The 26,205-nt window shown below is 45.7% G+C and overlaps 1 protein-coding gene across 2 annotated transcripts; it reads left to right on the forward strand.

The window, feature by feature from the left end:
- On the forward strand, positions 1-26,205 carry LOC121560172 (guanine nucleotide-binding protein subunit alpha-11). 2 transcript variants are annotated; one of them, XM_041873197.2, is made up of 7 exons: positions 1-1,177; positions 18,224-18,408; positions 18,707-18,861; positions 19,642-19,770; positions 23,085-23,214; positions 23,799-23,952; positions 24,058-26,205. In XM_041873197.2, exons 1-7 carry the CDS (start codon positions 1,042-1,044, stop codon positions 24,246-24,248), a joined length of 1,080 nt encoding a protein of 359 aa, XP_041729131.1. In that variant the 5' UTR covers positions 1-1,041; the 3' UTR covers positions 24,249-26,205. The 2 variants fall into 2 exon arrangements, with proteins under 2 accessions (XP_041729131.1, XP_045072556.1); XM_045216621.1 differs by lacking the exon at positions 19,642-19,770 and adding an exon at positions 20,328-20,456.

The following is a 26,205-nucleotide window of genomic DNA, read 5'->3' on the forward strand; positions in this document are numbered from 1 at the left end:
GGCATCAATCTAGAGTGTGCCATGCCCACGGTTTTCCACAGAAACGGAGACGTAACGATCTGCTAGCGAGTGATGGATCCATCTTCTTGAACGAAGGCCACCAATACCCTTAAAAAAATAAAAAATAACTAGCGGCTGTGTTTTCATGGGAAATGTATTAGCAAGCTGACGTTAGATAGCTCGATAACTGCGCCAAAAATGATGCGAGATTCAATCGAATGCGGCAATGCTAGCTAGTCGGCCAAATCTGACTGGGGAATGATCATTTCTCAGTTTGCCAGCATCACAGCTCTGACACATCACGAAGCCGTTCAGCTAACGAGACATAATAACGCTGGAACCTAGCTAGCGTTTAGTTGGATAGAAAAAGAGGACGAACATTTGCTGGGAAGCGGGGACTGTGCCATTGCAAGACTGGCCATATGGATGCAGCGCCTTCGTGTGCATTTTACTGACAATTGTGGCTTGGCTCTAGCTAGGGGGCGGACAGCGCAGAGAAGGCGGACAGTTGGCTATATTAGCTAACTAGCTTGTTGTTGGATGTCGCGACAGTGCAGTTAGCCCCGTTCGTTGTGTCAGGCCAGGGACCAGGGACGCACGAGCCGAATCAGTGGACAGGGGGTATCGCAATCGAGGCGGGCTAAAGGGATAGTTAGCTAGCCAGGCAGCTAGCTAGTTGTCCAACTAGCTAGCTAACGTGAGAAATCTAAAACAAGGCTTGAAGCGAGCATCAACGGAGAGAGGCCCTCAACACACCCCCTCGCATCGACACTGCCCCCTCTTCCCCGATCCTCCCGTGATTTGCTGAGATCCGTACACGGGTAAAGTCGGACAGTTCTCGGTTGGGGGACAACTTGACAGCGAGGCCCCTAGCTCCCCTCCCCCCATTCCCATCCAAGACCCCTTAGTCCACCTCCTCGTCAGACATTAATTAGAAGCAAGGGTAGGGATATTAGATACCTAGCTAACGTTAACCCATCCAACCGAAGTCTGTCATCCAGATAGTCCCTTTTAAACCGCGGGCTGCCAAAACCAGGAGGGATGACTTTGGAGTCGATGATGGCTTGCTGCCTGAGTGAAGAGGCGAAGGAATCGAAACGAATCAATGCGGAGATAGACAAACAACTCCGGCGAGACAAGCGGGACTCGAGGAGAGAACTGAAATTGCTCCTTCTCGGTAACTCAAACTGTCAACTATATTTTGGGGTTTATTTTAACCATAGTTAGCTAGTTGACGTTTTGTGTAATATCAATTTAGCTAACAATATAGGTTAGCTAGCTAGCTTCAGGCCTCCATTTTTCCCCAAGTGAGCTAGCTAGCTAATGTTAGCTAACCAGTCAATATGTATTAGTTAGTTAACATTTGCTAGCTAGATATGTGTTTGGTTAGCCAACGAGTTTGTTAGCTAGTCAGGTGGGTAGGTAACTAGCTACCTTCTGTTGCTAGCTAAATCACCAAGCCACTCGACAACATCTGGTCGCTTTTGGTGTTAGTGCTAGCTAACCAACTAGCAACCTGACGTTTGCATCTAGCTATTTGCTGGCATTGCATGCTTGCTAGCTAACTGTGTATCCTGCTTACCATCCACTCACCCCTGGTTTAACTAGTCAATTAGCCTAGCTACGTTTAGCTAGCTAGCTAAGTGCTAGGCTTCAATTTAATTATTAGAACGGGAGAATGGTTCATAATCAAATCAAGTGGTTATGCTAACTATGAATTATTAGATGAGCAACGTTAGTGTGACCACATTGTTGTATCTGCTGACGATTACTGAATCCAAGTTCTACTAATACTATTACTACAAGGACTGGAGAGGGCCATTTCAGAATGAATCTGATAGTGAAAAGATTTTAAGCATATATGGTCATGTTGATGGTACTGTATTGCAGAAAACAGATCCCTCCCGGCTATTTTTATGTTAACCCCAGCCCCAATGAATGATCCATTGGAAGGTGAAAGATTGTTACAGTTGTACAGCTAAATAAAGAATACAGGTGAGCTGAATGGATGAATAGGACTAGGGGGTCACACATTGCACAACCTGGCAGATACAATTCCTATAACTAGGCCTAGGCTCTATATGGGAAAGAGTTCTGGTGTGCTCTCTGAATTAAATGTATATCTGAAACATTGGGTGCAGCTTCTCAACATCAGCCAGAAGCATGAAGTAGAATATAATTGTGTGTGTGTGTGTCTGTATATGTGTCTCTGTGCTTTTACAGACCCTCACGACGGAGAGCATGGAGGCAAAATCAGGAGAAACTCTTTTAAACACTCCTGGCAGTAGAAGTTGTCCTTAGACACAGGTCTCTAGGATCAGTTTATCTTTCCTAAATCCTAACCTTAGCCACTGGAGAAAAATAAATAACTGGCCTTAGATTGCCAGCGTCTACCGGTCTTTTAGACTTTTTTTTACTTTTAGTGTTTCTATTGGACAAGTTCAGTTCGGTTAGTAGGCTACCTCTGTTTCAGAAACGTTTGCTCCCGTTTCACGCTTACAAAACATATCCCAGGTTGTCTGACACGTATGATTGCCCCTCTCTCCAGTCGTTTCCCTGTAGACCCTGGCTCAGTTCTGAGAAATAGGCCAAACCAAACCACACAGAGAGACACTATTCTATTGTAGGCAATTTTGTGATTTTTCTATTTAATCACATTCCATCCTACTGGATTCAATTTTGTTTGATTATATTGTGTTGACTTGAACCTGTAGGGAGCATATTAGGCCTAGATCATGTAAAAATATAAATATATCTATGTCACACTTAACAAAAATATAAATGCAACATGTAAAGTGTTGCTCCCATGTTTCATTAGCTGAAATAAAAGAAAATGTTCCATACACACAAAAAGCTTATTTCTCTCATTCTGTGCACAAATTTGTTTACATCTGTTAGTGACTATTTCTCCTTTTGCCAAGATAATACATCCACCTGACAGGTGTGGCATATCAATAAGCTAATTAAACAGCATGGTCATTACACGGGTGCACCTTGTGCTGGGGACAGTAAAAGGCCACTAAGATGTGCAGTTTTGTGTCACATCACAATGCCACAGATGTCTCAAGTTTTGAGGGAGCATGCAGTTGGCATGCTGACTGAAGGAATGTCCACCAGAGCTGTTGCCAGAGAATTTAATGTTAATTTCTCTAAGCCACCTCCAATGTAATTTGAGAGAATTTGGCAGTACGTCCAACCAGCCTCACAAGTGCAGACCACGTGTAACCCCGCCAGCCTAGGACCTCCACATTCGGCTTCTTCAGCCACCTGGACAGCTGATGAAACTGGGTTTGCACATCCGAAGAATTTCTGCACAAACTGTCAGAAACCGTCTCAGGGAAGCTCATTTGCATGCTCGTCGTTCTCACCAGGGTCTTGACCTGACTGCATTTCATGCTCACCTTCGATGGCCACTGGTACGCTGGAGAAGTGTGTTCTTCACAGACTAATCCTGGTTTCAACTGTACCGGGCAGATGGCAGACACTGGTGTATGGTGACGTGTGGGTGAGCGGTTTGCTGATGTCAACGTTGTGAACAGAGTGCTCCATGGTGGCGGTGGGGTTATGGTATAGGCATGCATAAGATATGGACAACGAACACAATTGCATTTTATCGATGGCAATTTGATTGCACAGACATACCTTGACGAGATCCTGAGGCCCATTGTCATGCCATTCATCCAATGTCACAAGGATCTGTACACAATTCCTGGAAGCTGAAAATGTCCCAGTTCTTCCATGGCCTGCATACTCACCAGACATGTCACCCATTGAGCATGTTTAGGATGCTCTGGATCGGCATGTACGACAGCGTGTTCTAGTTCCTGCCAATATCCAACAACTTCGCACAGGCATTGAAGAGTGGGACAACATTCCACAGGCCACAATCAACAGCCTGATCAACTCTATGCGAAGGAGATGTCGGGCTGCATGAGGCAAATGGTGGTCACACCAGATACTGACTGGTTTTCTGATCCACGCCCCTACTTTTTTTTTTTAAGGTATCTGTGACCAACGGATGCAAATATGTATTCACAGTCATGTGAATTCCATAGATTAGGGCCTAATGAATGTATTTCCATTGACTGATTTCCTTTGATGAACAGTAACTCTGTAAAATCTTTGAAATTCTTGCGTGTTGCGTCTATATTTTTGGTGCGCACGCACACAAAATCTATCCAGTATGCTCGGTTGGATTACTGTTCCCCACTTGCATGTCTCAATTCTACTGCTTCAGAGTGGAGCACAGAGATGATGGATGTGTGGGTTGGGACTGCTCACTTCATCAATATATCTCTGTTTATACCTACTGACTATTCCTACTCTTGTGATGCAATGCTGTGTGAGTCGAGGACCAGGGCTGGAACTAAAACCAGTACTAGTTCTGCAGGACCAGGCCTGGAACTATAGCCAGTTCTAGTTCTGCAGGACCAGGCCTGGAACTAAAGCCAGTACTACTTCTGCAGGAACTAAAGCCTGTGAAGACCAGGCTAGCCCTGATCAGGGATCAGTGGAGAAGTCTACTCCCTGTATCAGATTTTCAGATTTTAGTCAGTCAGTGGGACTTCCGTGAGAGGCAGTGTGTGCTTGTGCCTCTGTGTACCCAGTGATCAGTCATGCTGTAAACAGACTATTCTAAGTGAGTTAAGGCTGTGTATTTGTGTGTCTGAGCGGGGATAAGGAGGTGTAAGGAAGGATTAGTCCAGGTCTATAATAGGCTTTGTTAAACATGGCTAAAGCTTAGACTGATATGTCACTGACTCCTATTAGTCACACGTTTCACTAGGGCTGAGTGTGGTTTTCCAGGTCAATTACATTGTTTTTATATGCTCCATAGTTCTGCACGCTCCTGTTAAATGCATGATGTTACGAGTACAACAGTCCGAAGCTGTTGCATCTATCAGGAGTTGATTGTACATGCAAATACTGTGGTTTCCTATGGCTCAGTTGGTTGGAGTATGAAGTGCTTGTATGACCAGAGTTGAGTTGTAATGCCTGAAGATGGGACAGGCTATGGCGACCTCACTCACTCTCTACTGCCCCCCTCCCCCCATCTCCCCTGTAACATGTGCTGCTGAGGGCCATATCAGGCCATGGGACCAGCCATGCTCCACAGCTCTGGTGGTGTTTGCCTCTACTTGGTCAAAATACAGAGAAGGCTCTGGGCTGGCTCGGCTGGGGGCTGCTGTTGCCAGGCTTGGGGCTGGGTTGGCTGGGATGGGGGCTGCTGTAGCTTGATTTGGGGTTGGCTGGCTGGACTGGGGGCTGCTGTAGCTTGACTTGGGGTTGGCTGGGGGCGGCTGTTGCCTGTCTTGGGGCTGTGTTGGCTGGCTGGCTGAGATGGGGGCTACTGTTGCTTGACTTGGGACTGGCTGGCTGGCTGGGCTGGGGGCTGCTGTAACTTGACTTGGGGTTTGCTGGCTGGGCTGGGGGCTGCTGTAACTTGACTTGGGGTTTGCTGGCTGGGCTGGGGGCGGCTGTTGCCTGTCTTGGGGCTGTGTTGGCTGGCTGGCTGAGATGGGGGCTACTGTTGCTTGACTTGGGATTGGCTGGCTGGTTGGGCTGGGGGCTGCTGTAACTTGACTTGGGGTTTGCTGGCTGGGCTGGGGGCTGCTGTGTTGACTGGCTGGCTGGGCTGGGGGCTGCTGTAACTTGACTTGGGGTTTGCTGGCTGGGCTGGGGGCTGCTGTTGCCTGACTTGGGGCTGTGTTGGCTGGCTGGCTGGGATGGGGGCTGCTGTTGCTTGACTTGGGGCTGTGTTGGCTGGCTGGCTGGGATGGGGGCTGCTGTAGCCTGACTTGGGGCTGTGTTGGCTGGCTGGCTGTGCTGGGGGCTGCTGTAGCCTGACTTGGGGCTGTGTTGGCGGTGCTGGGGGCTGCTGTAGCCTGACTTGGGGCTGTGCTGGGGGCTGCTGTAGCCTGACTTGGGGCTGTGTTGGCTGTGCTGGGGGCTGCTGTAGCCTGACTTGGGGCTGTGTTGGCTGTGCTGGGGGCTGCTGTAGCCTGACTTGGGGCTGTGTTGGCTGTGCTGGGGGCTGCTGTAGCCTGACTTGGGGCTGTGCTGGGGGCTGCTGTAGCCTGACTTGGGGCTGTGCTGGGGGCTGTGTATCTGTGGCCTGGGTGACCTGGGCTGTTGGCTAAATTAACTGCTACCTACTCAGTCACTTTCTTGCCCTGCTGCTTCGCTCCAAATGGGAGGGGTTTCCATGTCGGGCTAGCAGGGCTCAGACTCTCCCGATGGAGAAGAAACTAGCTCAGATGAAGTTCGATTTGGGTGGTCACTCACTAGCCAGGGGCAGGCTGAGGGGTTTAGTTCTAAACCCTGGTGACGGTTAGAGTGGAAATAGCCTGGAGAAGAGAATACTCAGGTGTTCTCTCCTTATTTTGGTCATATAAGGGAATGTAGTCATGCTTCTTGAGCTAGTTTTGACAGCCGTGTGTGTGTGTGTTAAATCCCTCCATGCCAAGGGTCAGGTTTAGGGATAATCTGACTTGCATTACATAAAATTACCTAAAATTACATAAATACTATTACATAAAAATCGCATAATTCTATAGCGGCCATTTTTGCACCTCCTAGGCCATCAACACGGTGTCCAGGTTCACCCAACTTTTTCTATGATTCTGACCCACAGTGACTGACTGGCTGGTTCACAGTCCGACAAACACACACACACACTCAGAAGCCAGCCTATAAATACTTTCCCTGATGCTCACCTTGTTAATGAAGAGGATTTTAATCGAGTGTGCGTCCCACAGCCGCCAATCCTCATGAAACACCACACACACACACACACACACACACACAGCCCAAACGGGGTCATGCATTTCTCTCTGGAGATGTAGGGGCGTTATGAGGCAGGGCTCTAGACTAACTTCTTTAATTCTGGTGGCACTGGTGCTACCAACTTTTTCAGTTGATGGCACCAGCACATGGTTGGGTCGTTCCAATTTTTCACCACTGCTCGGCGGTGTCCCGTAATGAACCTGCGTTCCATACAGAACCTAATAATGGTTAGCCGTCTTTTATATTAACATGCCTTTGCAGAGCTTGACATTCAGGCACATTTGCCAGTGGCACACCGGGCCAGTGCCAACTGAAAGCTACTGGCCCGAATGAAAAGACAACTGGCCAGGGAAAGCGGATGATGCGCGCATAATTTAAATGTTATCTTTAATTTGCAGGCTGAGCAAGTAACCTATAGCTTATAATGACCTACCCCCCCATACACAAATAATGACATTTTAACTTGACTATCATATTTACATTGATAGTTTTTTATTTATATATTTTTTTTTTACCTTTTATTTAACTAGGCAAGTCAGTTAAGAACAAATTCTTATTTACAATGACGGCCTACACCGGCCAATGGGACTCCCAATCACAGCCGGTTGTGATACAGCCTGGAATCGAACCAGGGGGTCTGTAGTGACACCTCAAGCAATGAGATGCAGTGCCTTAGACCACTGCGCCACTCGGGAGGAAAAATTGCGCAAAGATTTTATTTTATCTCAAAAAGGGTGTTATTGTTACAGATTTTTGAAGTCACTTTGTAGGGTTTTAGTTTTATCTTTTGGTAAATTCAGTTCTCGCTGTTTTATTTTTCTAGGCTTCTGAGTTATCCTCGTTTTTTTCAGGTTTTCACTCTCAATCACTTTTTTTTTTATAGAAAAACTACAGAAATTGAATGTTCTAAGTCCACAACGATGCTTGAAACACATCAGGAGAACAAAAACAAAATTGTAGGGTGTAGTTGCCCTTTTATTAATTTGTACTTACTAGCAAAGAGACCATTGTTTGGCTAGTTGTTTTTTACTGTAGGCTACAATGTACAGTGTAGGCTACATGTGATGGCAGAGTTTGCTAAACAAATGTCCCGCCATTGGTACAAATCATCATGATATCATTCTGCCATGTAGGCCTACTTTTCAGTCAACATTTTAATTGGGAAGGTTTTTTGGGGAATGCCTCAATCAATCAATCACATTTTATTTATAAAGCCCTTTTTACATCAGCAGATGTCACAAAGTGCTAAACAGAAACCCAGCCTAAAACCCCAAACAGCAAGCAATGCAGATGTAGAAGCACGGTGGCTAGGAAAAACTCCCTAGAAAGGCAGAAACCTAGGAAGAAACCTAGAGAGGAACCAGGCTCTGAGGGGTGGCCTTGGTCGTCAGTTGAACGGTGTTTCCTCCGACACATTGGTTCAGCTGGCTTCCGGGTTAAGCGAGCGGGTGTTAAGAAGCGCGGTTTGGCGGGTCATGTTTCGGAGGACGCATGACTCGACCTTCGCCTCTCCCGAGCCCGTTGGGGAGTTGCAGCGATGGGACAAGATCGTAATCACAAAAACTTTGGCGAAAAGGGGGTAAAAATTACAACAACAACAAAATATTCATTCAAATAGTGCATGATGACTGAATTGCGCATCGCAAAGATTCAACCAAGACTTCGGACCAAACTTTTTGAATACCTGGTTTACATACATACCCATTGCTATTTTGAATAAATCTTAATAATAGTTTGAAAAGCTAACTGTGAACCAAAGACTAACGTGACCAACTACATTTCTTTTTTCACTTGCACCCTAGCGACCATTGAAAAATCGGTGTCGTACTGCCAAGTCAAATGGTTGCAAATGCAAGTGTTTTTTTGGTTGCAGTTTTGAGCCTTGTGAGGGTAGAGGGGAAAACTGTCCCATTTACTACGCCTTGTCAGACCCAAGGGGCCAGGGTTTCGTTCTAGAAGCACGGTTTCGACTGCTCCTACAGCTTTGCTTCGGTACTGCAGTTTACTGACGCCTGGCACAGAAAGTAATTTACATAGACGGCCATATAGAGAAGTCAGATCAGAAAATTCCTAAAAAGCAGGCCTCGAATTTCCCGGCAGTGGCCGTCGACGCCCCCTAAAAAAATCCATGCCTTGTGGCCATTGTGCCTTTGGGCTGAATACAGTAATTATTCTTCCCTTCTCCCAGCTGACAATCGCCATGCTCCGAAGCACCTCTCACTCACATGGCTCTCTCAGATAATTAAATTCATATTAGCCAATGCCTGTCATGTGATTGGGTCCTTCTCACAGGCATCGCAGCTCCGAAGTAGGCTACAAGTGAAGACGGACCCATCAGGGATGCAACCGCGCACCATTCTTATCGAATTCAGAGGCGCATATTGAAGATGTTAGAACTGTCCACATTTACTTTCCGTCAGCCAACAGGATAAGTAGGCCTAACGAACAGCAAAAGCACTAGCCTATGTCAATCTACTATCCCCCATAGTACACAAGTTGACCTATTCTATAAATATCTCAAACATACTCTGGGACAGTTGTGGGACACGATAAAATCCAAATTAATAGAACCACTGTACATCAAAAAAATAAATAAAAGCAATGAGGCTGATGCAACAGATCAGAACGTTAAGCTTAAAATGTTGATCAACTATTATTTTTCTTCACATTATAAGCGCAGCAATGCGCACACGGCAGGAAGGCTATAAGCATGAATGTTCCAAAATGCAATTAGCGGCAAAAGTGCACTGCAAATGCGAGTGGTTTCATATGACCTTCTGCTACCATTTCTGTCAAGCCATCTAAGCATACAGTTTGACGCATACGTTCGATAAATCCAACCTATGCACCACACAGAACTCACTGCAACTGCCTCTGCAACGCAATGCTGCATGGCAAACGCAGCGTTCCATTGGAAATGAATGTACTTTTGATGTACCAAAATGCAATGACGCTGTCGGTGTGATCGAGGCGTTGGGAAGACCTAAAGACGCATTGGTTGTTAATGACTAGGATTGTGTCTTTGGCTGCTGGACAACGAAAGAAAGTTGAGAACATGAGACACTGGTTTCAAATGAGGAAGTGTTTATAAAAGAATCCCCTTAACATGCCTATGGTCAGAACATGTTAAGAAATGCCTCATAAAATTATAAACTTCCAGGTCCCTCAAGTATGTCGACAGAATCAAGCCTTTAGATAGTAATAATGATCCTACATTATATTTATCAAACATGACTGGCGTTTAGCCTATATATGTAATTAAGTCTCTCTTAAAGTTCGACTACATTTTCAGGCGCCTCCCTCATGTCAGCATCGGTCTGGACATGACATGCTGTAGCCAATACGCATAGGCTATCACCTGCACTTCGACATGTAGGCTAATTATTTATGTACATTTACATACTTATGTTTTTCTTAACAGAATAGCTAGTGTTTTTTTTCGGTTTTCAAACCAATTTAAATTGGCTATTTTGGTTAATGGCCTTGGTGCCCTGGCAGATTGGGCACCTCTTGAAGGCCAAAAGGCCTTGCCCCTAAAATCACGAAATTACGGGCCTGCTAATAAGACCCTTTAGTCATCACGTTTGTGCACAAAAAATCCATTGAATTATAAAAATAATTGTCGCTGAGGCATTTTTTCTTTTTTCTTCTTCTTTTTTTACATTCTTTTTTTTCATCACTCATAGCTGACGATATTAACATTTTATATTCATCCAATGTCTGCCATATTTTTGGATAACGTGATGACGTCGTTGCTGCTCCATGTATGCACTAAGTGCTAGTGCACGTGATGCTGGTCCATATAAACCGGATGCAATCCGGCTATAGGCGGTTCATGAATCGGCGTATGCGAACGTGAGTAGATTACCTTGAAAACAAGGGCGGACATCTTGGACGCAGTCTCCAGTTCTTATTATAACTCAGTGGTCAGACCCACACGTGTCTTTCTCCCCCTCTCTCTGTATCCCTCTCCTTTCTCTGCACCCCCCCTCTCATCACGCCCTTTTCCTGTCTCTTTAGATTCCCTCCCTTCCTCCTGTTGATGATGTCAGAACGGAACTGATACACTGGTAGATGCGTTTGTTCCCCCTTCTTACCCTAAGCTTGGGGGTGTGTGTGTGTGTTTGTTTATGTAGGCCAAGTAAGGGAAGTGGGTCATCATAGCGTAGGTAAGATTGACTGGCCTGGGGCTGACCACAGGATCCATATAACCACAGTTGGTAGGCAGCTGGTTGTGTGTTGTATGCCTTACCATCATACAACAATACCATCATGGGGGGAAAACGAATAGAAAAATACCCAGACACTAAGAAATAGTTTAGTGTTTGTCAGGTGTGAGACATTGTAGACTAAGCTTGGGCAGCATCTATGATCACGTTCCCATCCCACAGTGGGGAAGTCCAGAAATAAACCACAGATAATCAACCACAGTTTACCACTGGTTAACCTCACCTAGCCTGTTATCAGCGGTCTGCTTCACCACAATGCAAATGTCTACCTCTGGATTTACATACACACTGATACACACACAGATCACTAGGTAGGGCCCTATAAAAACAGAATCCACACGTGGAAACGGAATAAAAAAACAAACCAATGTAGTTGAAAAGGAATTACCTGTATTTAACTTAATAGTAAGGTAGTTAAATTGCACTAAACCGTCAGCAGAGGAAATCCATTCAGAGATATTACAGGTTGTGGCTGCATGTGCAGACTGGTCTGGTTTGTTGGGGTTGACTTTATTTTTGTATTTCTTTTGGAGATATTTACAATAAATACACACACACTACTCAAGTTCAACACACAACACATCGTCCAGATTTTTAGCTGACCTCATCCTAGCTTTCTGTTTCCCTGAAGAATTGCATGTTAAACAAATGCATTCAATGTTTTTGTGTGCATTTACCAAATAATTATTCAAATATAGTGTTTAGTGTCCGCTAGAAATCAGGACTGTGTGTGTGTGTTTGCTGAGGTATCTGTGCTATGTTCCCCTATTACTCTGCTCTCTGGCCAGCATCATATCTGATACCACATACACCCCATCTCTTTACCAGACGTGTGTGTGTGTGTGTGTGTGGGCGTAGCCTCGTGGGCGTTTTTCTAAGCGCTGCTTTCTTTCTCGCGCTACTAGCTGGAAAGACCCAAGTAGTGTCAGCTAGTAAAAGGTGTGTGAGTGTATATGTAAGCGTTGCTCTCGTTCGCTCTCTCTCTTTGCCGACTGGGAAGGAAAGCGTTATCAAACCCAGTAGTGTGATCTATTAAAAGGTGACCTCGTTTTTCTAGGTCGGCACCAAAAAAGAATGGACAGATTCTAGTTTTGAATATCCCAAATGCTTGACAGGGAGGAGAATGAGAGAGTGAGGGGAGAGGCGAAGGGAAGAGAGAGGAAGGGGGAGGTGGATGATAATGGGGGAGGTGGATTTCCAGCCTCAGGGAGTAGGAGGGAGACGAAGATTAGGGGCATGAGAGGAGAGATGGAGTAAGGGCGAGGCTGGGTGAAGAGAAGGAGAGGGGGGAGGGAGACAGAGGCTGGTAGTGTGCTCTGTAGAGGAGAGGAAGCGACAGAACAGAAGAGGGATGAAGGGAGAGATCTTATGACAGGGTCACGAGAAATAAATCAGACCTCAGACTGATCTTTCACTGAGGACACGGGCCGTGTCCCAGTACTGTAACAGCCTCTTCCTCTCTCCTTGGGCAATGTCCCAATACTGTAACAGCCTCTTCCTCTCTCCTTGGGCAATGTCCCAGTACTGTAACAGCCTCTTCCTCTCTCCTTGGGCAATGTCCCAGTACTGTAACAGCCTCTTCCTCTCTCCTTGGGCAATGTCCCAATACTGTAACAGCCTCGTCCTCTTTCCTTGGGCTGCATCCCAATACTGTAACAGCCTCTTCCTCTCTCCTTGGGCAATGTCCCAATACTGTAACAGCCTCGTCCTCTTTCCTTGGGCTGCATCCCAATACTGTAACAGGGGAAAATACAAAACTGACCTTACATCAGCAGCGTCTAGAGACAACTTCATCCTCCTCCTCAGAACTGTATCTAACAGACTGAAGAGAGGAGCAGGGCCCTTCTACATAGCAGCAGAGCGGGATGGAGAGAGAGAGCCCGAGGCACAGTTATATTTACTATCCGCTAGGAAAGAGAAGAAAAAGGGAGAGGAGAGAAGAGGGGTTGCCATGGCAACCGAAATATGGCTGCTCTTCAAAAACCTTGAATGTAGGTGGTGGTGTTTCTTTCTCTCTGTCTCTTTCAGTTTGCAGATATGGCAGATCTGTGTTTAGGGATTGACATGGCAGTAGCCTGCCTCAGGGTATATGTGTATTTCTGGGCATATGGTGCAGAGAGGCTGTGAAATATGGGTTACCAGCAGCCCCCTTGGCTAGTGAGGGTTTAGCCAGCGAGTGAAGTAAATCTAGCTAAAATGTTTACTTTGCCAAATGTGTGTTTTGTGAATTCTCATAAAACCACTGCATCAGAAAATGAATATGTCTGATTGGACAAGTTCAGATAGTACCTCCCCGTTTCACTCAGTTTCTTTCCGTCTCATGTGGACTAGACACGACCCAGGTGAGGACAGTTGGTGACACAAATCAATCAGTTAATTACCAGGGAGAACAGAGAACCACCAGTACTGTGGACCTCTAGGCATGGAGGGGAACACCCCTCCTTTAAAAGACAAGCAGCTCAACATTCAGATGTAGGACAAGTTCTTTAATCTCACCCAATGATATGGCTGTTATCGTCTTCCATAACCCCCTGTCCCCCGTCTTCTAGGAGTCCCAGAATTTATTATTTCCTCTCCAGCTCTCTTAAATGGCTGTAGTATTGGGACAAAGAGCCTTTGACATATCTGACAGCATGGACAGTTTAGCGAAATCAATTAGATCTGTTCCCAGTACTGTTTTGTAATGCATGTTGTCTGGCTGGGCCCTGGAGAGGCTTGTATTAGCTAAAGGAGATGATGGTATGGCAGGGTCCCGTGTTTCTCCTGGAAAGACAAGGGTCTACTTCTGGCAGTCAGGTCATGTGACAGTTTTGTTTGAACCAATCCCCTGCCTCCCCTGGATTATATACGGAACAAAAATATAAACGCAGCATGCAACAATTTCATAGATTTTTACTGAGTTACAGTTCATATGAGGAAATCAGTCAATTGAAATAAATTAATTAGGCCCTAATCTATGGATTTCACGACTCGGAATACAGATGTACATCTGTTGGTCACATATACCTTTAAAAAAAATGGGCCTCACAATGGTCCTCAGGATCTCGTCACTGTATTTTTGTGCATTCAAATGGCCATCGATTTAAAATGCAATTGTGTTCGTTGTCTGTAACTTATGCCTGCCCATACCATAACCCCACTGCCATCTCTATTCACAATGTTGAAATCAGCAAACCGCTTGCCCACACGATGCCATACACGTGGACGTACTGCCAAATTCTCTAAAACGACATTGGAGGCGGCTTATGGTAGAGAAATGAATATTAAATTCTGGCAACAGCTCTGGTGGACATTCCTGCAGTCAGCATGCCAATTGCACGCTCCATCAACTTGAGACATCTGTGGCATTGTGTTGTGACAGAACTGCACATTATAGATAGGCCTTTTATTGTCCCCAGCACAAGGTGCACCTGTGTAATGATCATACTGTTTAATCAGCTTCTTGATATGCCACACCTGTCATGTGGATGGGTTGTCTTGGCAAAGGAGAAATGCTCAGTAACAGGGAACATTTCAGGGGTCTTTTATTTTGGCTCATAAAACATTGGACCAACACTTGCGTTTCTGTTTTTGTTCAGTGTACAGTGGGGGGAAAAAGTATTTAGTCAGCCACCAATTGTGCAAGTTCTCCCACTTAAAAAGGTGAGAGGCCTGTAATTTTCATCATAGGTACACGTCAACTATGACAGACAAAATGAGAATTTTTTCCAGAAAATCACGTAGGATTTTTAATGAATTTATTTGCAAATTATGGAAGCCACTCCTTCGTTGCCCGGGCGGTGTGTTTGGGATCATTGTCATGCTGAAAGACCCAGCCACGTTTCATCTTCAATGCCCTTGCTGATGGAAGGAGGTTTTCACTCAAAATCTCACGATACATGGCCCCATTCATTCTTTCCTTTACACGGATCAGTCGTCCTGGTCCCTTGGCAGAAAAACAGCCCCAAAGCATGATGTTTCCACCCCCATGCTTCACAGTAGGTATGGTGTTCTTTGGATGCAACTCAGCATTCTTTGTCCTCCAAACACGACGAGTTTAGTTTTTACCAAAAAGTTATATTTTGGTTTCATCTGACCATATGACATTCTCCCAATCCTCTTCTGGATCATCCAAATGCACTCTAGCAAACTTCAGACGGGCCTGGACATGTACTGGCTTAAGCAGGGGGACACGTCTGGCACTGCAGGATTTGAGTCCCTGGCGGCGTAGTGTGTTACTGATGGTAGGCTTTTTTACTTTGGTCCCAGCTCTCTGCAGGTCATTCACTAGGTCCCCCCGTGTGGTTCTGGGATTTTTGCTCCACGGGGTGAGATCTTGCGTGGAGCCCCAGATCGAGGGAGATTATCTGTGGTCTTGTATGTCTTCCATTTCCTAATAATTGCTCCCACAGTTGATTTCTTCAAACCAAGCTGCTTACCTATTGCAGATTCAGTCTTCCCAGCCTGGTGCAGGTCTACACATTTGTTTCTGGTGTCCTTTGACAGCTCTTTGGTCTTGGCCATAGTGGAGTTTGGAGTGTGACTGTTTGAGGTTGTGGACAGGTGTATTTTATACTGATAACAAGTTCAAACAGGTGCCATTAATACAGGTAACGAGTGGAGGACAGAGGAGCCTCTTAAAGAAGAAGTTACAGGTCTGTGAGAGCCAGAAATCTTGCTTGTTTGTAGGTGACCAAATACTTATTTTCCACCATAATTTGCAAATAAATTCATAAAAAATCCTACAATGTGATTTTTCTGGATTTTTTTTCCTCATTTTTGTCTGTCATAGTTGACGTGTACCTATGATGAAAATTACAGGCCTTATCTTTTTAAGTGGGAGAACTTGCACAATTGGTGGCTGACTAAATACTTTTTTCCCCCACTGTATGTCATTGGTTGGATAAAGCCTCATTTGAACCTATTCCTCTGTTACGATTCTTACTCTTCTCCCTGAAGTGTGCACTCATTCATTCCACTTCATGGATTGGAAAGGAATGGACTGGTGAAAGAAGGAATGTGAAGGCAGTGGAAACTCCCTGTAGCCCATGCCTACACCAAGCCAATGCTTTTAAATTCATGAGGTGGGAGTGAGCAAGCACTACTTTGTGGAAACTGTGAGGGGAGTCTAACTGGTGGTCATACAGTAGTAGGATTTCACAGTAACCCCAAACCGTCCTATGGTTTGTAGTTGACCATAGGGGTGAATGGATACTGCAGTGCAGGTTGGGTTGAATGGAGCTCTGGGTGGTGCTGGTGGAGCTCTGACAAGCATCTGGTTCCTTCTGTTAGAAGCTGTCTGCTGCTGTCATAGCTGTTTGTGTTAAGGAACGACACTATTGAAACAGATCTCACTGGATTCCCCTTCACACTGGCACTCACAGCACAACTCCCTCCCTCGCTCTCTCTCTATCTCGCCCTCTCTGTCTGTCTCTCTGTATACTATGCTCTCCAGTGATGTATTGCAGGGTTAACGCAGTTAACACACCTTTTTTATTTTATGAATAGCACACCCCTATCCCGCTAAATTAGCGCAACTGTTGCACAGCACAGGGTGTTGGTAACTGTGTGGATGCATTTGCTGTTTGTTGGATCCATTTGCTGTTTGTTTCGGATTATTTTGTGCCCAATAGAAATGAATGGTAAATGGGCCTCCCGAGTGGCGCAGCGGTCTAAGGCACTGCATTGCAGTGCTTGAGGCGTCACTACAGACCCGGGTGCGATCCCAGGCTGTGTCACAACCGTTAAAGTGTTTCCTCCGACACGTTGGTGCGGCTGGCTTCCGGGTTAAGCGGGCGGGTGTTAAGAAGCAAGGTTTGGCGGGTCATGTTTCGGAGGACGCATGACTCGACCTTCACCTCTCCCGAACCCGTTGGGGAGTTGCAGCGATTAGACAAGATCGTAATTGGATTGCAATTGGATATCACGAAAAGGGGGTAAAATACACCCCCCAACAAACAAACAAATGTTATATTTAATGGTAAATAATGTATTGCCATTTTGGAGTCACTTTTATTCTAAATAAGTATAGAATGTTTCTAAACACTACTACATTAATGTGGATGCTACAATGATTACGGATAATCCTGAATGAATCATGAATAATGATGAGTGAGAAAGGTGCATATGCACTAATATCATACCCCCAAGACATGCTAACCTCTCACCATTACAATAACAGGGGAGGTTAGCATTTTTGGGGGGTTTGATATTTATGCCTCTAACTTTCTTACTCATCATTATTCACGATTCATTCAGGATTATCCTTAATCATGGTAGCTTCCACATTTTAATGGAGAAGTGTTTAGAAACATTCTGTTCTAAAATACTGACTCCAAAATGACACAATACATTATTTTGTGCCCAATAGAAATGAATGGTAAATAATCTGAAACACAACCAAAACAAACAGCAAATGCATCCAATTTGTAGAGTCACAAGCTTGATGTAATCATTGTGTGCTATGAATATGGGACCAAATGCTGAACTTTTGACTACTTTAATACACATATAAGTGAAATTGTCCCAATAATTTTGGTCCCATAAAATGGGGGGGGCTATGTACAAAAAGAGTTGTCATTTCTAAACCATTCATCCAATATGGATGAAAATACCCTCAAATTAAAGCTGACAGTCATTGTATCATTTCAAATCCAACGTGCTGGAGTACAGAGTCAAAACGAGTACCTTTGGAGCTCACTGTAAATGTGTGTCTCCAGGTACAGGAGAGTGTGGTGCTAACAGTGGGTGTTCTATGTGTGTGTCTCCAGGTACAGGAGAGTGTGGTGCTAACAGTGGGTGTTCTATGTGTGTGTCTCCAGGTACAGGAGAGTGTGGTGCTAACAGTGGGTGTTCTATGTGTGTGTCTCCAGGTACAGGAGAGTGTGGTGCTAACAGTGGGTGTTCTATGTGTGTGTCTCCAGGTACAGGAGAGTGTGGTGCTAACAGTGGGTGTTCTATGTGTGTGTCTCCAGGTACAGGAGAGTGTGGTGCTAACAGTGGGTGTTCTATGTGTGTGTCTCCAGGTACAGGAGAGTGTGGTGCTAACAGTGGGTGTTCTATGTGTGTGTCTCCAGGTACAGGAGAGTGTGGTGCTAACAGTGGGTGTTCTATGTGTGTGTCTCCAGGTACAGGAGAGTGTGGTGCTAACAGTGGGTGTTCTATGTGTGTGTCTCCAGGTACAGGAGAGTGTGGTGCTAACAGTGGGTGTTCTATGTGTGTGTCTTCAGGTACAGGAGAGAGTGGGAAGAGTACATTCATCAAGCAGATGAGGATCATCCATGGGGCAGGCTACACAGAAGAGGACAAGAGGGGTTTCATCAGGCTGGTCTACCAGAACATCTTCACCTCCATGCAGTCTATGATCAAAGCCACAGAAAACCTCAAGATCCCCTTCAAATACGAACAGAACCGGGTAGGAAGTACTAACGCAACTATAAAAACTACTGCCTTCCACACACACAACCAAAACCAGATCAAAACCGCTTACGACACACATAAACACACACACACGACCAGAGCTTGGTGTGAACTAATCTACAGTCACTCACACAAACACAATCCAGTACCATTGCACTCAATCTTCCCTTCTGTCGCTCTCTGTCTCTCTCTCTCTCTCTTTTTCTCTCTCTCTCTCTCTGTCTCTCTCTCTGTATGTCTCTCTCTCTCTGTATGTCTCTCTCTCTCGGTCTCTTTCCCCCCTCTCTCCCCAGTCTAATGCCATGTTAGTGAAGGAGGTGGACATAGAGAAGATCTGTGGCTTCGACCAGCCCTACATCAGCGCCATCAAGACCCTGTGGGCCGACCCTGGGATACAGGAGGCCTACGACAGACGCAGAGAATACCAGCTTTCAGACTCCACTAAATAGTATGTCCTGGTGTGTCTCTGTGTGTAAGAGGTTGTTCGGGTGGGGGAGGGGTGGATGTGAGTGCACGTGGGTGTGTGTGTTGGGGTTAAGGGGTATGCGTGTGGGTTTTGGTGTGTGTGGTTTACTGTGGTGCCTCTTGACTGGTTGCCCCCACTCCAGAGAGCTGATGGCTAGAAATAGAGTGAGCGGCTGAGACTCAGTCACACACACACACACACACACACTACAGTTCACACACTCTGCTCTCTCCACCCCTCACACTCAGCTAATTGAACATACACCATTGCTTTGCCTCCTAAGAGGTGCTGGGAATAAATCTCCAGTACTTATTAATCAATAAAATGACGACTGCACACGCATTTACCATTTACACAATCTATTGCTGACCTTTAAGTCAAGTCAAACCTTAGAATAAAGTGAATTGTGTGAGTGTAATGTTGATCTCTGATTCCTGATTGATTGCCTGTTAATGTTATGAGAGGACACCATCTCTGCTGACAACCAGCTAATCGGACGTCAGGACCTTGATAAGCTGAATTGGGTGTGTTTGAGCTGGACTAGGCTGGAATGAACGCCTGCACACTCAGGGCATCTCCAGGACCAGGGCTGAAGAGTCTCTCCCAGCGCTGCCCCCTGGCAAAGACCCTGGTGTATTACAGCTAATCAGTCTCTTCTTCCCTTGATGCGTGTGGAGTGTGAGTGTGCGTCTGCGTGTGTGTGTGTGTGTGACTGTCAAGTTACTTTAGTGATAGACAGTGTGTGTCTGTGTGTGTCTACAGTTACCTTAGTGATATAGACCGTGTCACGGCGGGGGGATATGTTCCTACTCAGCAGGATGTGCTTCGTGTCCGGGTCCCCACTACGGGAATCATAGAGTACCCGTTTGACCTGGAGAACTGCATCTTCAGGTACCGTCACGGTACTGCGGCGAGGGACTGCTCCTTCTCTGCCACTGCTGCTGCCACCAACGTCTTCACTATGTCACTGTCCTGCAACACACTGACACACACACACACACCCAGGTCCCCACATAGCACCTCTCTGAGACTGGGCCCATTCAGGACAACCCAACTGTTATGAAACTGTTGCAGACCCCCAAACTAGAAATGATGCGAAATAGCATCAAAATGGCTTGTTGGCTTGATGCAAAAATGGCAACAACTAAACTAAAGCCTCAAGGTCTTTTATTGTGAAGGTAAAGACCTGAAACGGCTGGTCTCAGAGTTGCTTTGGTGGATGGGAGGGTCTGTGTATGGCGCTCGGGGTGGTGGTGGAAGCCTAATACGGACCAACACCACTGTTCTCCTAGACTTGGTACGGTCTCCTAAGCCTTCCTCACTGGACTGATCCACCTTCTCTGGATTGGTAGGGGTGTGTGGCGGTAATGCTTACTGTCTACCGTGCTTTATATGACTGTCTGTCTGTCTCTTTCTGTCTCTCTCTCTCTTTCTCCCTCGGTGTGTAGCTATCTAACTGATCTGGACCGTATCTCAGACAACAACTATCTGCCCACCCAGCAAGATGTTCTGAGGGTGCGAATCCCCACCACCGGCATCATAGAGTACCCCTTCGACTTGTCAAGCATCATTTTCAGGTAGACAATGCTAGCGTGCTATCATTAGCCTAGCAAATGCATCATAGTCAGGTGGAGTAGCTAACATTAGCCTAGCAAATGCATCATTTTTAGGTAGACAATGCTAACGTGCTAACATTAGCCTAGCAAAAGCATCAGTCAGGTGGAGCCGCTAACGTTAGCCTAGAAAAAAAGCATCCTATTGAAGTAGAAGAGGCTAACGTGCTAACATTAGCCTAGCAAATGCATAATTCAGGAAGGGAATGCTAGCATCAGCATCAGTGCCCTTGTGAAGTCATGTTAACCAGTGAATCATCCCATGGCCATGCTCTAATACGTCTTAAAATGCATCCTCCTTTTCTCAAAGTAATCACAGCTTTGGCATGAGAGCATAGGTGAAATGTAGGGTCCCACTTTAAGCTTTCAACGATCCAGTCATGTCATTGATTAGTGGTTACTTCAAGGAAGGATGCATTTATTTATCAGTATTTGGATAGGGCGTACTGATGTGTGTGTACATCTCGCATGTCATACGTTCTGGTTGTTCCATAACTATCATTGAACTCAGCAGTGGACAGAGCTGTAATGTGTTATAGGCTTGATCTCCACCATTACGGCCCGATCTCTCCTACTCTCTCTACTCATACACTCACACACATCCTCGTGAGTCCAAAGTCCTACATTCTGGCGCCCGTCTTTTTAAAATGGGTCACCCTCTCTTTCTCCTCTCCTCCTCTCTGTTCATCCTGGCAGAGGAAAGGAGGTCGTCCTCTCTCTCTCCCGGTGAAGTTATTTTGGGGCCTGGGGTCCTGCAGGGCTCTGATTGGCTCTTGGTCTCTGTAGACTGCAGTACCCCATGCTTACAGCAGGAGGGCGTTTCACCTCAAATTAAATCACATCCATTCACTTCTATAAATGAAATGTTTTTTAAAAAGACAATCTGTTTAATTCAAAGACAGGACTATGCAAATCTAGGTCTCGAAGACCACAGTGTTGCTGGTTGCCTTCTAGTTGTTAAATCATTGATTAATATCACTGACTTAGAACAAGTCTCACCTGGTCTGAATCAGTTCCTGGTACATCATGTAACTTTATCAGACAGACTAATTGCATTACTTAACTTTACTTCTACTTGAATCATTTAACACAGAAGAATGCTTAACAAAACCTAAAAGATAACCTAGGACGACAGTGGCAAAGAAAAACCGGAAGGAAGAAACCTTGACATGCACACTCACTCACACACACTCACGCTCCAGTCAGAACTACTCGGAGGACACACTCCTGTCGTTCACCCAGCAAAGGAATCCCGCCATCAGAGGTGCCTTCTGTATCCCTCCCCCTCCATCTTCTTCTTCCTTTTTTTCATTCTCCTCCTTTCCTCAGTCCTCATCTGCTCTTCTTTCTCTGTTCCTAGTCCTCTCTCTACCTCCTCTCTCTCTGTTCCTAGTCCTCTCTCTACCTCCTCTCTCTCTGTTCCTAGTCCTCTCTCTACCTCCTCTCTCTCTGTTCCTAGTCCTCTCTCTACCTCCTCTCTCTCTGTTCCTAGTCCTCTCTCTACCTCCTCTCTCTCTGTTCCTAGTCCTCTCTCTACCTCCTCTCTCTCTGTTCCTAGTCCTCTCTCTACCTCCTCTCTCTCTGTTCCTAGTCCTCTCTCTACCTCCTCTCCTGTTCTGCTCTTTTTGTCTCGCCTCAACCTCCACCAGGTTTGCACGATTGCGCTTGGCTGATGCTTCAGGGACACAGACACACACACTAGGGAACGGTGGGAGAGCTGATTAGCTTTTTTCTTGCCCTCCCATCTTGCCGTAGTGAACCACGGGGTGGACTAGTAGAATTTGCCTCCATCCACTGATCCAGGATCTGATATGCCTTCATCCCCCTTATGGTTAATGTTTGGAATTGGGGTAAGGTTATCTGATCCTAGATCTGAGGTTAGGGGCAACTTGAGAATGGTGATGGGCACAGCTCACTCTTTACTGATGATACAATCACTGGGTAACACTTTATTGATACAAAAGGTTATAAACTGCCTATAACCTAGGCCTACATAAACTAAATGATGTGATGATAATAAGCAGTTTTAAAGGCAGATCTTCAAGAAGTAAAGTGTTACCTACGTTTGTTTCCACACTGTATATTATGTCCGTTTATGTTCTATATGTGTGTGTTTTCCACCGTAGGCTCGCCTTCTAACTGTGACCTCTCAGGGCCATAGATGAGGCAGAGTTCAGCAAACAAACTATCCTCCATGTTGCCACCAAACGTTCTCGTTTAGATTCTCAGTGGAATGGGATTGTCTTGGAACGTTAGGTGCCAAAATGGCGCCCATTAGGATTCTAAATCTCAAGTTCACTTTGAACCATCTCAAACCAAGTTTGCCACCATCCTCTGGATGTGTGTGGTTTTGGGCTAAGTCTTCATGTAGCTGTTAAATCCATCCATACATAACTAAGTGGCGTTAAATCACAGACATAGAAAATCAATGAGGACTGATTGGCACCAACCCTTCTGCATTGATGGATTCAGGAAGCCATTTTAGCGTTTTTAGACAGCCTTATTAGTTGTTCTCCAAACACAACAACACTGTTTAACATCTCTCTTGTCCTCCGTGTCCTGGCACCTCTCCTCCCTCCATCCGTGCTCCAGGATGGTGGATGTAGGGGGTCAAAGGTCAGAGAGGAGGAAGTGGATCCACTGTTTTGAGAACGTCACTTCCATCATGTTCCTGGTGGCCCTCAGCGAGTACGACCAAGTCCTGGTGGAGTCTGACAACGAGGTGTGTACACACATACACATGCATGCATGCACATCTTTACACACACACACACACACACACACACAAGGGAAAGGTGGGAGAGATGGTTGTTCACCTTTTTGCCCTCCCTGTTTCCCATAGTGAAACACTGGTGGACTAGGTAGAATTTGACTCATCCACTGATCCAGGATCTGATATGCCTTTATCCCCCTAATGGTTCATGTTTGGAGTTGGGGTAAGGTAATCTGATCCTAGATATGTGGTTATCATGTCACCGATACCACACACTTGCCCGCACGTGTAACCGGTGTGAAATGGCTAGCTAGTTAGCGGTGCGCACTAGTAGCGTTTCAATCGGTGACGTCACTCGCTCTGAGACCTTGAAGTAGTTGTTTCCCTTGCTCTGCAAGAGCCGCGGCTTTTGTGGTGCGACGGGTAACGGTGCTTTGAGGGTGACTGTTGTCGATGTGTGCAGAGGGTCCCTGGTTCAAGCCCAGGTAGGGGCGAGGAGAGGGACGGAAGCAACACTGTTACACACGCATAACGACACACTCACTGTACACGCATCAAACACCCTTACTAACTGTCCTCTGTCCCTCTGTCAGAACCGTATGGAGGAGAGTAAGGCGTTGTTTAGGACCATCATCACCTACCCCTGGTTCCAGAACTCTTCAGTCATCCTGTTCCTCAACAAGAAGGATCTGCTGGAGGAGAAGATTGCATACTCCCACCTGGTCGACTACTTCCCTGAGTTTGATGGTGAGTGCGTGTGTGTGTCTACAGTTACCTTAGGGATATACCGTGTGTCTGATGGTTTCTGACTACCGTGATGCGGTATTGACTGTGTGTGTGTGCCGGCCCCAGGTCCCCAGCGAGATGCCCAGGCAGGCCGGGAGTTTATCCTGAAGATGTTTGTGGACCTGAACCCGGATAGCGATAAGATCATCTACTCCCACTTCACCTGCGCCACGGACACCGAGAACATCCGCTTCGTCTTCGCTGCCGTCAAAGACACCATCCTGCAGCTCAACCTCAAAGAATACAACCTGGTCTGAGAGACTCTTGCACGCACACACACTCCTCCCAGTTGCACAGCTTAGCCTACACACACACACACACACACACACACACACACACACACACACACACACACACGGATACCTATGAAGCTTACACATACCTACACGTCTAGTTGATCTTTCCCCCTCCTGCTTTTCACTCCAGAGATTTAAGACCCCTCTCTTCCTATATCTCTCCTCCCATTCGCTCTCTCATTCCTTCCCTCTTTCTACCCTTTTGCCATAAGCCTGTCCTCTCCCTCGTTCTCAGCATCTTATCAGTCTCCTCTTCTCCACACCACACACACACACACACGCCATGCAGTATACAGTGACTACGGGAGGGAACAATGGGATGTGTGTGTGTGTCTGTGTGTGCGTCTGCGCCTGTGTGTGTGTGTGAGAAGGTGAGGAAGAGGACCAGTGCGGTCAGTGAACTGTGGGTCTTTAACCCTTGAACCCTCAGTCAACTGGCCTGAGATCACGTCCTCTGATTGGTGGAAGGAGTGAACCAACCGCAAGGCAAAAACCACCTGAGGGGGTGACGTTTTACACTCTATGAGGGAGGGGCTAAAGACTGGGAGGGGGATGGAGACAATGAGGTAACAAAGGAAGCCACCAGGACCTGAGCAGGAAGTGATGTCACACACAGAAGTGAGGGGGCAGACCAAGGATCCTGTTTCCACCTCGCATCGATGAATGTATACTCCGAGTGAGCGTTGCAAACGCAAAAAAAATATATAATTAAATATATATGTTATAAAGTAATTACGTATGTAGACAAAATACACTAAGACTGAAAGCACCAGAGAGAGAGGGAAAAGCAAATCTATGAAATCTGTGTATCGCTGAGCTTTTTTACAAACCGTTTTTAATAATAGTAACTCGTTGCTAATAAGTCGTTTGAAAAGTTTTAGAAGCGGTTAACAAAACAAAATCACTAAATCTCGTATTTAAAACATTTGCAAAATAGACAAAATATCACAAAACAAGATGGTAACCAGAAACGGACTCTAATTTTATCCTTTACAGACGGCTGTGGTTGTTCATGTTTAGGTTTGATCACATCGCTTCCCTCCTTCACTGGTTTACTGACTGATAGACCGAAACCTTCCGTTTGACATCCACAGTACCACGTTCTGTTTGATACACGCTATGTTAAGATTACTGAACATCCGATACTCGCTACTATGGTCTGATTGGACAGTTGCTGAGGGGGAGGGAGTCATGTATGGATGATGTCATCAGCGTACGGTACATCAGTCTGTGAAAAATGACATCACGCATTAAGTCGCCCAGTGACCCAATCAGATGTGCTCTGGAGATTCTGGGCAATTCATCCCCACGAATGACACGGTGGCATCCATTATCCCAGACACACAGGAAGCTTTACGTTGTTTACCTTTTTTTACTGTATAGACACTTTTGTTTGTTGATGAGAGGTGGTTGTTGATTGGTGGGAGCAGGAGAGGTATGATCCTGTCTCTCCCAGATGGACAGACAAGCCACTCTGAAGTCTACAAAAAGTTATTGTTTGTGTATATTTCTGTTTGTAAATACATGTACACAGAAACGCTCCTGTACAAAAACACTCTGTGGTACAGTACACCATCTTTGGCAAAACAAAAAAAAATCCTTTTTTTTTTCTCGATAGTGTACTGTTTTTGTTTTCCTATGAATTTACTAGTATTTATACTGTGATTCTGGATTTCTTTGATTATTGATAATCAGTTGATTTATAAGAGGACTACACACACAGAGGGCTGCAGTGAGAGGAAAGGAACGGTATCAGAACGTAGGTTCTAAACAATCAGGAGCCTTCTATTCTAGAACCTTTTAGAACATTCTAGATCCACGGCACTCCTCTGCAGCTTCTCCCTACTAACACTAGAGCAGATTAGTTATTCACAATATGTTGACAAAAGACATGATATTAAAAGAGTAACTAAATAAA

The sequence above is a fragment of the Coregonus clupeaformis genome, unplaced genomic scaffold, assembly GCF_020615455.1.
Source record: "Coregonus clupeaformis isolate EN_2021a unplaced genomic scaffold, ASM2061545v1 scaf0754, whole genome shotgun sequence".
NCBI classification, from domain to species: Eukaryota; Metazoa; Chordata; class Actinopteri; order Salmoniformes; family Salmonidae; genus Coregonus; species Coregonus clupeaformis.